The sequence below is a fragment of the Vipera berus genome, assembly GCF_964194415.1.
Source record: "Vipera berus genome assembly, chromosome: 1".
NCBI lineage: Eukaryota > Metazoa > Chordata > Lepidosauria > Squamata > Viperidae > Vipera > Vipera berus.
Window position 1 is genome coordinate 354,775,711 of NC_138202.1, and position 13,805 is coordinate 354,789,515.

Here is a 13,805-nt window from a genome sequence, read left to right on the forward strand (position 1 = left end):
AACGACATCTAGTCAAGGAGAGAAGCAACCTAGAACTAAGGAGAAACTTCCTGACAGTTAGAACAATTAACCAGTGGAACAACCTGCCTCTAGAGGCGGTGAATGCTCCAACACTGGAGGTTTTTAAGAAGAGACTGGACAGCCATTTGCCTGAAATGGTATAGGGTTTCCTGCCTGAGCAGGGGGTTGGACTAGATGACCTCCAAGGTCCCTTCCGACTTATTATTATTATCAGTGCTGGTAGGGAGTGCGGTTTGCTCCATATTTATATACAAGTGGCTTGCCCTGTCAGTGTGGGTGGGGAGTGTTCTGGGTGGGTGCCTTGATTTTAGACTGTTGATTTATTATTTATTTATTTATTAATTTTATTTGTATACCGCCCTTCTCCCGAAGGACTCAGGGCGGTGAACAGGGCAATACATATTAAAAAACAAGATACAAAAATTAAAAACGATTAAACAAATGCCCATGAATAAGTTAAAACACATTAAAATAGATTAAAACAAATTAATAAAACCCAACCCCATCCCATCAGGCCAGGCCAGCTTGTTCGAAAAGGTAGGTTTTGAGATCGCGCCGGAAGGAGCGGAGGTCAGGCGCCATCCGGAGCTCGACCGGAAGATGGTTCCATAAATCCGGCGCGCCCACAGAGAACGCCCTCCCCCTGGGGGCCACCAGTCGACATTCTTTGACCGGTGGCACCCTGAGGAGGCCCTCTCTGTGGGAGCGTACTGGGCGGAGGGAAGTTGACGCCAGCCGCAGGTGCTCCCCAAGGTATTCCGGACCCATGCCATGTAGGGCTTTGTAGGTCATTACCAACACCTTGAATCTGCTTGCTTGTCTGAGCTGGGTAATGAAATGACTGCAAGAAAGCAACCGAAGAAAGAGAGCACCAAAGACCTCAGACTTCAATCCTAAACTACGAATATTCTCTCCTATTTGTTTTAGCTACTTTTCAGCACCCTGTAGTCCAGGGCTTTTCCACCGGTGGTACGGGTACCACCTGTGGTACACTGGCACCTGGCAGGTGGTACGCGACCATCCTAGAAAAGGGGTAGCGGGGGAGGGGAATGAGCTGAACCGGTGGCAGCACCGCACAAGCCCTGAGCGAGAGACCGCTGGAGCTGCAGGGCTGCCAGGGCTCAGCGGAAGCGCCTGGATCAGCGCTTCTTCGGGGCTGTCAGGACTCAGCGGAAGCGCCAGGATCAGCGCCAGGCTCCAGCTGGAGCTCAGCGCTGATCCCGGCGCTTCTGCTGAGCCCAGAAGAAGCGCCGATCAGCTGGAATGTTGCAGCATCTCCAGGCTCTTGTGATTTACATTCAGATGCTTGGCAACTGATTCATATTTATGATGGTCACGGTGTCCCAGGGTCATGTGAAGACAACCAAAACCTGCTGCAACCACCCAGCAGACGGGGGGGGGGAATAAAAACCAAACTCCCCCACCCCACCCCCGCTGCCAATCCTCAACAATGAAAACCTCGGACAGGAGGAAGAGCACCACCGGGCGGGCAGGCAGGTGTCTTGCTCGACTATGGCTTGGGGGAAACTTTTTTCAGTGCCATTGTAACTTCGAACAGTCACTAAGCGAACCGTTGTAAGTGGAGGACTATCTGTACTTCATCACTTTTTTCTTTTCTTTTTTTTGGTCATCAAGTTTTTGACACCTTGCTAGGTGACTGGTAGTACTCGAATGTTGCCATATACTAAAAGTGGTACAATGGGTGAAAAGGTTGAAAAGCCCTGCTCTAGTCAAGACTTTCCTGGCTGAAGAAGGCAGATGCACAAACAATAGGAATGGCGATATTTAGCAACAGCATGTAGGTTTTTGTATCACCCCATAGTGCTTTGCAGCCCTTTCTGGGCGGTTTACAACATAGAAGCATTATTTCCATCTCGCTCCCAAAATCTAGGTCCCCCATTTGACTGACCTCAGAAGGATGGAAAGCTGAGCCCCATCGAGATGTAACTCCAGGCTGTGGGCAGAATTTGCCTGCAATATTGCACTTTAGCCATTATACTAGGGGTCCCCAACCCCTGGGCTGCAGCCCACTACCGGGCCTTGAGCCATTTGGAACTGGGCTGTGGAAGTGGTGGGTGAGCCGTCACACGTGTGTGCTCGCCACTCGTGGGTCCCGATCCCCTCTACCCACCCTGCCAGTCTGCAAAGGTAGGGGAACCCTGCGCTATATAGTACTGCCAGAGCTCTTTAAACGGCACATTCCAGCCACATGACATTCATACTTTAAGGCGGGGGTCTTCAAACTTGGCCCTTTGATGACTTGTGGACTTCAACTCCCAGAATTCCTCAGCCAGTGTGCAAGTTTAAGGGATCTTCCACTGGGCTACCATTATCTGCAGGGAATCCTGCAGCTTTGGGAACCGTGGTGGTACAGTGGTTAGAATGCAGTACTGCAGGCTAACTCTGCCCACAGCCAGGGGGTCCGATCCTAACGGGGCTCCCCGTTGACTCAGCCATCCATCCTTCCGAGGTCGGTAAAATGAAGACCCAGATGGTTTGGGGGGGCAGGGGGGGCATTTGCTGACTCTGTAAACCGCTTAGCGAGGGCTGTAAAAGCTCAGTGAAGCGGTATATAAATCTAAGTGCTACTGCTAGTGCTATTGGGTATGATGGAGCTGGTTGTCTCAAGTGACAGCTAGCTACTGGTTAACCAGGACCAGGGCTTTTTTTTCTCACAGAACGCTCAGAACGGAGTTCCGGCACCTTTTTTGGATGGAACCTTGTAAGGTAGGCAAGGCAGGTTGTATGACGTGTGTGAGTTCCGGCACCTTTTTCTTTTACAAAAAAAGCACTGACCAGGACAGACTGGGGCTTTCGTTCTTTGGAGAGAATGGATGCTTCCAGAGAAACCGCAACACGGTAGAAATAAGAAAACCTGCATTAGATGTCAGAGAGAAAGCCATGTATCGGCTTTAAGTCACTCACTTCTGCCGCTACCTCCCAATCCGGCCGGCCATCGCTGTCCTTCAGTTCGACATACGGCTTATCGTGAACTCGGTTCAGGTCCTCATGGAGCCCATCCAGGAGAAAAGCTAAGAGCTCCTGGGAGTCTTGCTGCTGGAAGCCATTAAATCTCGGGGCGTATTTAGCTATAGTCCACTGTAAGAAAGCAAAGTGGACCCAATGGGTGTTAAGAACAGTGAGGAAACTCACACCCTGGCCGGGTTAAGTTAGATAGACTATGCTGATTGTGCCTGCAAACCCAAAGCACTATTCTTGGGTAAGTCGTGGCTTAACATTATGGGTGAAATCAGCCCAATGTGGCTTGTTCCAAGGTAAAGGTAAAGGTTTCCCCTCTTCGATTCTAGGGCACGGTCCTCCTCACTCATTTACAGCCAAGGTAGCCAGCATTGTCTGAAGACGCTTCCGTGGTTATGTGGCTGGCATGGCTGTACACCAAAGGTGCACGGACTGCTGTTACCTTCCCGCTGAAGCGGTACCTACCCGTGTACCTACCTCTTGCACCGACAGCCCTGCCCAGCCGGTCCACTTCTTCTGCAAACGAAGGAGCGGCTTCATTCTGCAGCTGCATTCCGGCCTGCATTTTGCAGTCAGCCCTTTCCAGAAGGCCTCTGCAGCCGAGTACCGAGCGATGGATTCAATCCATCGCTTGGTTCTCGGCTACAGTGGCCCTTTCCAGAAATGCAGGCCTGGCTGCGGAAGACGTGTCAGAAGAAGTGGGTCAGCGAGGAAAGGCCTGGCCGCAAGGTAAGTGGGTGCGGGGCGCATGAGGCAGATCCACACTCCCACCCCATCTTGATTTTTAGGTGTGTGCCTCACCCCAAAACTAGGGCTTATTTTTGGGGTAGGCTTATATTAGGCCCACCCCACCCCCACCCCCCAAAAAATCAAGCTAGGGCTTATTTTCAGGGTAGGCCTTACTTTCAGGGAAACAGGGTATTTATCTGCTCACCTTTGCATGCTTTTGAATTGCTAGCTTGGCAGGAGCTCACCCTGTCACACGGTGTCTGGGTCTCGAACTGCCAACCTTCCGGTTGACAAGACTAGTGTCCTGACCGCTAGACCTCCCTGCCCCCTTCGGCTTATTCAATCAGTCACACTTGAAAGCATTTAATAGCGCCATATGTGAACGCTATGGCACAACGGGTGGAATGACTTCAAGGAAGCAGTTACCATGTCTGTGTGCTCCCCCACCTACTAAAGAAGATAGACTTTGTAGTCCGGATTCCACCTGGGTGCTAATTATTCTTCCCTGCTCCTCAAATCCATGGGAAATGAATACAGTATTATCTAGGAAGGTTTGTCCCGTACGCCTCCCAGGAAATGGACTTTTGAAATTGTCCGGAAGTTCCATTGTGGGGCCACTCACTTCCCAGGCCTGTGTATGTCAAGAAATACATGACCTTTTTCCCCCTAAAATTCCCCATTTCATAATGAAGCTGCAAAGGAAGTAAGAAAGGTTGTGGGGGGCTTACCCTCAATTTGAGAGGAGCAATGTTCTTTTGGGTTCCGCTCCACAGTTCTTGAATCAAATCCCCGTAGCACTTAGCCATATGCCCCTTCATTCCTATTGGATTTGTCCTGGAATTTAGAACAAAATTCCTTCCGTCAATTCTCTTTTTGGCTACCTAGGAAGGAGTGGATGGGATTTTGAAAAACAGGTAGATCTCTTCTTACAAACCCAATGGGAACTAGAACTGCCACTGCTAAACAACATAGCCCTTAAGCGAGTCGCACCAGGGTTGAAGACCATTTCCGCCCCCCCGCCCCCATGTCATTAAGCAGATCATCACGGCTGTCGAAGCAAATCCAGCTTCTCCATTGACTCAGCTTGATGGAAGACCACTAGGAAGGTGAGAGATGGGGATCGTGTGACCCCAGGATGGTGCAACTCATCAAGAATATATGTGGTTACTAAGCACCCACATACCGACCAGGTGACTGTGAGGATACTGAGAGAGTCACAAGTGCAAGGACTTTTTTCAATGCTGCTGTAATTCTGAACGGTCATTAAATGGTCGTAAACCAAGATCTGTACGTAACCTCAGATGACAGAGGGCACCCCTAAATTGCTCCCTGAATAGAGACAGGACAAGGGCTTTACTGAACCTCCTCTTCTACTATATAGGCTAGATGTCTACATGCAGGGATGAGATTTTGTTTTGTTTGAGTGATTTGCCAGCATCTTAGGCAGGGAACCCGGCGGTCCTTCCCAAAGTGCAGAAAAACTAGGCAAGCAATAATGTTGTTATCAGAACCAGGAAGTCAGCAACAAACAAAGGCAGCCCTTTTTATTTCTAGTGCATTTGTTCTCTATCTGGATCACTTTACAATATAGGCCCGTGGTGGCGAGCCTACGGCACGGGTGCCAAAGGGGGCATGCAGAGCCCTCTCTGTGGGCACGCACGCCATCGCCCCAGCCCTAGGCCTTCAGCTGGGTTTTATAAAACCTTTTCGCTTTAGGCCTCCACCGCCGTGTGGAAGGACAAAAAAAAGGTTCAATCAATCAACCAGTGGAACAGCCTGCCTCCAGAAGCTGTGAATGCTCCAACACTGGAAGTTTTTAAGAAGAGACTGGACAGCCATTTGCCTGAAATGGTATAGGGTTTCCTGCCTGAGCAGGGGGTTGGACTAGATGACCTCCAAGGTCCCTTCCAACTTCTTCTTCTTCTTCTTCTTCTTCTTCTTCTTCTTCTTCTTCTTCTTCTTCTTCTTCTTCTTCTTCTTCTTCTTCTTCTTCTTCTTCTTCTTCTTCTTCTTCTTCTTCTTCTTGTTCTTCTTCTTCTTCTTCTTCTTCTTCTTATTATTATTATTATTATTATTATTATTATTATCATTATCATTATTATCAATTTCAACTTCTCGCAGGGGAAAAAAAGATCTCGCAAAATTGGAATTGATTGATTGAACTTTTTAGTCCCATCCAGTCTGCTGTTACCACTGCAGCCACGCCCACCCGATTGGCCAAACCCACCCAATGGACCACACCCATCCAGCACCCGATGATACATAAGTGGGTTTTGGGTTGCAGTTTGGGCACTCGGTCTCTAAAAGGTTCGCCATCACTGACATAGGCAGTCCTCAAGTTATGGCCAACTGTCTGAAGTTAGGACAGATCCCTCCACAAGGTACTTAGGACCCGGTTTTGACAGCTCCCCCCACCCCATGGTCATGTGACAGCACGTTGGGCACTTGGCCACCAGCCTGCATTTGTGGGCATTCATAGTGTTCCACAGCAATGTGACCCCGACGTACGATGTTTCTGCTGACAACTTGGCATTTATTTCCAATTTTTGGCACAAACGCCCCAGAATGACACAGCTCCAGTTAATAACCAGTGATTCATTTAATGACCACCACAAAAATAGGGTCATAAAATCGCCACGGTCACACGATGATCCGCTTTACAGTCATCACAACTTACAACCGTAATGGGCAGACTCCATTACAGTTGTTAAGTCGAGGACTACCTGTAACCACCACACATACACACACCATCACAACCGCTTCTGTTCATATTTCAATTCCTCCTTGGGCTACGGGTGAGAACTACCTGTTCAGCTCATACAGGTGTCGGCCGGAGATGAAATACTGGGTGAGAGGTTGAGTGTTGCTGACGCACTGGATGCTCGAATTCATGAAGCAGGTGTTGCCCAAGTTGCTCAAGCCGGTGGCCCCTTTTTCGGTGGGAACTGGAAGGATGGAAGAAATTATGGAAATCAGCAGGACGTTAATGATGGATAATTATAAATAGCTGAATGATGATAATAAACACTATTATCCCTGCTTGTGTTATTAGCCATCAGACCTCAAAAATACCTTTCCCAAAAGGTTTCCACAATTTTGGCCCCCTGCTGTAGGTTACCCTCCTTCTTAGTGATAGTCTCTCAAATATTGGAGAACTGCTATCTTGTTACCCCTAGTCCTTCTTTTCATTAAACTAGACCAGGGGTAGGCAACCTCGGCTCTTTGATGACTCGTGGACTTCAACTCCCAGAAGTTGAAGTCCATGCTCAGGAATTCTGGGAGTTGACGTCCACGAGTCATCAAAGAGCCGAGGTTGCCTACCCCTGAACTAGACATACCCATTCAACTGTTCATTATTTGTTTTAGCCTTCAGATCCCTAATCGTCTTTGTTGCTCTTCTCTGTATTCAAGAGTCTCAACATGGTTTCTGTGTCACGGTGACCAGAACTGGACAAGATCTACAAGCTTGGATTTACCAACTTACTAGCATCATTTACCAACTTACGGGGAGGATCTCTCTGCTTGGAACTCCCAACAGCTCATTCTATTCACGGGTCGACCAATAATTGACTTTTGGAAGGTCAGAGAGTAAGAAAGAACCCCTTACCTTTATGCCTGTCAATTTTACTGCTGTTTGCTATAAACGACATCTCTTCGGGCCAGCTCATGTCTTTATTGCGAACTGCAAAAACCAAAGATCAAAGCTTAGCTGGCACCAAGTCCGTTGCATTTAGAGCGCAGCCGAGTCCAATAACGTTGAGACTGAAACCTCTTTACAAAGACAGAAGGATCCTCATGTTTTACGAAAACCACAACGTGGTTCGAAGTCAAGAGAGGGCTGTCCGCTGGGGATGCTGCCCATCCAGGATCCCAACGAAATGATTTAAGTTCTCAGCCCGGAAAGAAATCCTCAGATGTTTTTGTAGGGTGAGAAATTTCTGAATGAAAACTCTTGTTTTCAGGTATGGTGCGCTGGAGTTGGCCCCCGGCTCTCTGGAAAGGTTATCGTATTAAAAATGCAACACGAAATTCCAGTGACAAATGAATGGGCGAAAGTAACAGAGGGGAAAAGGAGAATTCCGAAGTTTAATTAGCCAAGCCTCTCCTCTAAGGCTCAAATCAAACTTCTAAAGAAGAAGTGATTAGGAATAAAGAACGTTTGGGAATTGTAGCCAAGTCAGTTTGTGTCAGGACCCACCCCAATCCACATCTTAGGAAAATAAAGAACTCTTGGAGCCAGGTCTTGTCCAAAAGGAGTTTTTTACTAGGACATGATCGGTTGTGGAAATACAAGACAGGATCTGGCATTGTGTTACACTTTGATACTTTATAAAAAGTTCCCGGTTCAACCCCCTCCCCTCAAACCCATTTGGTCAGACCCACATCAATTTAACTTAGGTATCAAACCCTTTTGTGGGAAAGAGGGATCTTCCCGTGTCTTTATGACTATTTCCTCCTTCCTTTTCAGATTCAAACGGAGATACAAACCAGATCTCCTTCTCCCTTTCCTCCCTTTGTTGTCCTCAGTTCAAAAGGTTTTCCCTGGTCTTTGAAGACAGCCTACAGGCAGGCTGAATAAACATCCTCTCTTCTCCCTTCGGGGGGAAAATGGCAGAATCCAGGGAGGGGTATAATATTTTAGACATACATTTATGAATGGTATATAAATGGATTCTGACAGTTTGATCTTTCTTTTCCTCCTTCCCTTTTTGTTCCAGGCAAAACCTCACTCTAAATTGCCCTCAGATTTCCAGTGATTTGAGTAGTTAAAACAGTATTTCTCAACCTGGGCAACTTGGAAGATGTGTGGGCTTGAATTCCCAGAATTCCCCAGCCACCCAAGAAATGTTAGGGTAAAGCCACGGTTATCTTATACCTTCTATAATTAAATGCTGCTCATCTTGAATATTCAGGTATTCCAGCGTGTGGTCCTCATCATCGAGAAGAGTAAGGTAGTTCTGTAGAGGGGGAAAAAAACTGCTGGTGAGTTTGCCTCTCCTTTATAACAGCAAAACCTGATGACCAGGAAGAGCTGATCTTGCCTCCTTATTAATTCAGACTTTTCGCTAATCCTCAGTTACACTGTCTTAGCGCACAGCCAATATAAGTATATCCATAGAGCTTGACCTATTTTGGTGGCGCAGATAAAGTGCAGGCAAACTCTGCCTACAGCCAGGAGTTCGATCCTGACTGGCTCAAGGTTGACTCAGCCTTCCATCCTTCCGAGGTCGGTAAAATGAGGATCCAGACGGTTGGGGGCAAGACGCAAATACATTGGAAACCACCCAGAGAGGGCTGTAAAGAGCTATGGGGCAGTATATAAGCCTAAACGCTACTGCTAGGTTCTTCCTAATCTGATGACCAGCAGGCACAGATAGTCCTCAACTTACGACCGCAAGTGGGACCGGAGCTTCTATCGGTCAGTGAGTTGGTCAAGTGAGGTGAGCCTGATTTTACAATCTTTTTTTTTGTGTTTTTTTTTGCCGTGGTCTTTAAGCAAAGATCTTAAGCGTATAATGTGGTCGTTAAATAAATCCAGTTTCCGCCATTCACTTTGCTTGTTGGAAGCTGGCCGGGGAAGGGTAGGAATTGTGATCACGTAACCCCTAGGGCAATGCAACCATTGGAAACACGTATCATGTGGTCCTAGGTCAGGGGTAGGCAAACTTGGCTCTTTTATGAGTCATGGACTTCAACTCCCAGAATTCCTGAGCCAGCACGGCTCAGTATGGAAACCTCTCCATTTCTCCTCAGCATGGCTGGCTCAGGAATTCTGGGAGTTGAAGTTCACAAGTCATAAAAGAGCCAAGGTTGCCTACCCCTGTCCTAGGTCAAGGACTACCCGTTCCCTAACCCTAACCCATTGTGGTGCTTACACGACCACAATGAAGTCCAAAATTTCTGTTGGTAAACAAGATAAGCCCCAATTTATAACCTTTTGGGGGGGGCTGCGTTTCTTAAGCAGATCACTGCAAGTTGTTAAGTGAATCAGGCTGTTGTTAAAACAAACCTGGTTGTCAGGTCCCCAAACCCTTATTCTTTACCTTGCATACATACTCTTACTTTTGGGACCCGCCGTTCTTCTGGGGGGAGGGGGAGCTCCGCCTTGGCCTTGGGGTAACTTTTACTTTCTACTCCCTCCCGCTGCCTCCATCCCTTTGGAGAAAGGAATGTCTCTCCCTTATGAGGGAAGACGGCTGCAGAGAAACAAAAGCTGGAGAAGACCTTGAGATGCGGCCCAGCTGTGCCAGCTACCCGCTCTTCAGACCACCTGTGGATTGGCTGGATTTCAAATGGACATTGTGAGTGTGCTGGGAGGAGGAATATCGCTTGCTTAACTATGCCGTTTCGGGCGGGCTTTTCCCCAGATCTCTCTTTGACCTCGCCACTGTCACTGACCCCCTAATATCCCTAGTATCCTTTTGAGACAATGCCTGTTTCAAGAATTCTGCTTTCTTGGGGGGAGGGATGGTTAGTTGAAGTGGGTCCTTACACTGGCATCCTTGGTTTGACTGCTGATGGAAAGCTGACTGGGAAGGTTGCAAATTGCAATCAATAATCAGCAAGTAACAGCAAACGTAACAGAGAGAATAACAGAGAGAGAGAAGCTATGTCTCTAGCTCTCTCTTATGGCCGTTGGAAAAACAGCGTTGGCCAATCATCACACATTTAAAGTGATACAATACAGTTTCTATTACAACAATACAATCATAGTTTATATATATATATATCGCCAACCCAACCAGTTGTTTTTTTAATCCCATTTATATCCCGCCCTTCTCCGAAGACTCAGGGCGGCTTACAATCTAAAGCACAAATCAATGTGCTTAGCAATATGCAGTTAGGCCATAGTCATCTACCTAACAGTGATGGTGAACCTTTTAGAGACCGGGTGCCCCAAAATCGCCCAGCCCCCGGCCCGCACCCGCTCTCTGCCCACTCCACCCACCCTGCCCCTGCTCTGCCCCCCCCACTGCCTCCAGGGCTCACCGCAGCAGATTGCCCAGGCAGCCCTGCAGCGCCATGGCAGCCACGCCCTCCGCCTGCACCCCTAGCATCATCGTAGGATGGGGTGCAAGGGCAGTCTTGTCCCCGCTCTCCAGCTGCCATGTTCTTGGCTGCGCTGCTCTCTGCAGGCGACTCTCCTCTGGGGGGGCTGCTGGTGAGGAAGGGGCCACGGGGGGAGGCGGGGCTGGGGCGACGGCACGGGTGCCCACAGAGAGGGCTCTGAGTGCCGCCTCTGGCACACGTGCCACAGGTTCGCCACCACTGCCCTAGGACAAGGTGACCCGCGTAAATAATGTCCGTTGCCAAGCGCCCAAATTCTGATGACACGTGACCACAGGAATGCAGCAAGTCGTAAGCAGGAGGGCCAGGCACAGTTCATTTGTTTAACACTGTCGTGACTTCAAAAGGTCACGACGCGAATGCTCGTGAGTCAAGGACTATCTGCAGGCGGGCTCTGCAGATCCCAGCATGGCTAGGAGGCTGGCTCAGCATCTCTGGATTAAGCGGTAATCAAAGGTGGAACTACTAATTTGGGTCCCCATCCGTCCAGTGCCGTTCATACCAAAACGGGCCTCGGACCCCACCATTTTAACTTCCGGTCACCACGCCTGGGCTGAGAGCCCACCGGTTTCTTCTCCACAGGGACCCGCCACGTTTCTGCCCTTACCTCGCTGTTGTACAGCCACAGGCGCATATCCTCCTCTTTCATCCTCAGCCGCTGCGACAGGTATTCGTGGATGTCCTTGACGGTCTGGGTGCGGCTAAAGCAGCCGGTGTAGGCCAAGACCCTCTTCAAAGGGGCGCTGGGAGAAGGGACGTTCCCTACGTTCACCAGCAGAGAGAAAAACAGCGGTTAAAGAGCCGAAGGGGCAAGATACAGTAGGGCTCTTGCAAACTCGGCGACTTTAAGGCTTGCGGACTTCGACACCCAGAATTCCTCATTCTGGACATCGAAGTTCGCAAGCCTTAAAGTCGCCGAGTTTGCAGAGCCCTGCACAAGAGCGTGCAAATCAACGTTCTTGGGTCGATCTGGACTTGCTGGTCTTTTTTAAGCATGGTTCGGCTGGCCCCCCTCGCTAAATTCAGAGCCCGAAGCAAAAGTGGGCAGAAAAAAAACCCAAGAGACAAGACTGGCTAAAGTGAATGTGCAGATTCGCACTCGAATAAACTCACAGGCCTCTCGAGAAAGAAAAAAAAATCGGGTAAGTGAAAATATTGAGCTGATACCTCTTTGTCCGGGAAGAAGAAACGCAGGTGGCCAAAATGGGATCATTTCCAGGTATCAAGGCAACAGGTGTAAAAAAGGGTTAGGGTTGGTTCCCTCCTGGTTCTTCCCCAACCTGGGTTGATCCTTTCAGGAGCGTTTTCATGAAACCGGAGCAGCCGAAGTGGACAAATTGCACCTCTTCCGGGGTCCATCTGCCTTCTACTGATGGCTGCCCTTCCTGAACTATTTCTTGCAGCAGCGTGAGGATTTTAGAATAGAATAGAGCTGGAAGGGACCTTGGAGGTCATCTAGTCCAACCCGCTGCTCAAGCACGAGAACCTACACCATCTCAGACAAGTGGTTGTCCAATCTATTCTTAAAAACCTCCAGTGATGAAGCACCCACAACTTCTGGAGGTAGGTTGTTCCACGGGTTAATTGTTCTCACTGTCGGGAAAATTCTCCTTAATTCCGGGTTGCTTCTCTCCTTGATTAGTTTCCATCTGTAGTTTCTTGTCCTGCCTTCTGCTGCTTTGGAAAATAAGTTGACCCCCCCACACTCTGCCTTGTGGTAGCCCCTCAAATACTGGACTACTGCTACCATGTCACCCCTAGTCCTACTTTTCTCTAGACTGGCCATACCCAAATCCTGCAACAGTTCTTCATATATTTTAAGTCTTCAGGCCTTTAGTCTTCTTAGTTGCTCTTCTCTGCACTTTTTTCAAAGTCTCAACATCTTTTTTGGTCATGTGGTGACCAAAACCGGATGCGGTATTCCAAACGTGGTCTTATAAGGTTTTATGAAGTTTTTTTTCCTTAATTAAAAAGTAACATTTTGAAATGCTAGGCATCTCAGACACTCTAGCAGGAATTATTACATCCTACCTGCTTTATAAAAACGGAGATCACAGCACAAAATAAATAATTCCTCCTGCAGATTTTGTTATTTAGAGATAAGGCTTAATTATTATTATTATTATTATTATTTTGTGGATGTGGGGAGGTTTACAGCCTTTAAGGGTTATTGAGGCTCCATATTTTAGTTGTGAACTTAACTCAGGTTGCAGTGTGCATTTCTTGTTTTTTGTACTGTGCCTAGCTATAATAATAATAATACTAATAAAAAAACTACTACCGGTAATTGTTTTAGTAGTCAGTAGGACTATAGGTGGTCCTTGAATTATGACCGCAATTGAGCCCCAAATTTCTGTTGCGAAGTGAGACATTTTTTAAGTGAGCTTTGTCCCATTTTATGACCTTTCTTGCCACAGTTCTTAAGTGAATCACTGCGGTTGTTAAGTTAGTAACATGGTTGTTAAGTGAATCTGGCTTCCCCTTTGTCTTTGCTTGTCAGAAGGTTGCAAAAAGTGATCACGTGACCCCGGGACACTGTGACCGTCATAAATATGAATCAGCTGCCAAGCATCTGAGTTTTCATCGCGTGATCATGGGGATGCTCCAACGGTCTTAAGTGTGAAAAGTGGTCATAAGTCACAAATCTAGAAGCCAACTGTCATTTTAAAGCAGGAGACCATGAATTCAAATTCTGCTTTAGTCACGAAAGCCAGACTTTGGATAGGGTCAATCTGTCTCACAGGGCTGTTGTGAGGAAAATAGGAGGAAGAAGGCACGCTTGGCGATGTTCTCCACCTTTTCATTTGTAAAAATAATAAAGGCGGGACATAAATAAGTAAAAAATAACTTTACTGTCTTGGTGAGTTCTTCTCCAACCTGGGTCAATGCATAAGGCGGCCATATTTGATGGGGTGGGGGGTGGGGAAACATGCCTGCTCTTGCAATAACCAATAACAATTAATTTAAGCATCCAGCTTAATCCAAACAAGGCCAGACCCCCTGACGCA

General features: G+C 47.9%; 1 protein-coding gene across 3 annotated transcripts in view; it reads right to left on the bottom strand.

Annotated features, from left to right (window-relative positions):
• The window catches only part of USP32 (ubiquitin specific peptidase 32), a 210,668-nt gene that overhangs the window by 29,721 nt on the left and 167,142 nt on the right, over positions 1-13,805 (bottom strand). For all 3 annotated transcript variants that reach the window (XM_081346563.1, XM_081346562.1, XM_081346561.1), the window contains exons 17-22: positions 11,405-11,559; positions 8,606-8,687; positions 7,337-7,411; positions 6,536-6,674; positions 4,458-4,563; positions 2,947-3,120 (exon numbers count right to left, since the gene is read on the bottom strand). In XM_081346563.1, coding sequence (XP_081202689.1) covers positions 2,947-3,120; positions 4,458-4,563; positions 6,536-6,674; positions 7,337-7,411; positions 8,606-8,687; positions 11,405-11,559 — 731 coding nt within the window. The remainder of the gene's footprint in view (positions 1-2,946; positions 3,121-4,457; positions 4,564-6,535; positions 6,675-7,336; positions 7,412-8,605; positions 8,688-11,404; positions 11,560-13,805) is intronic.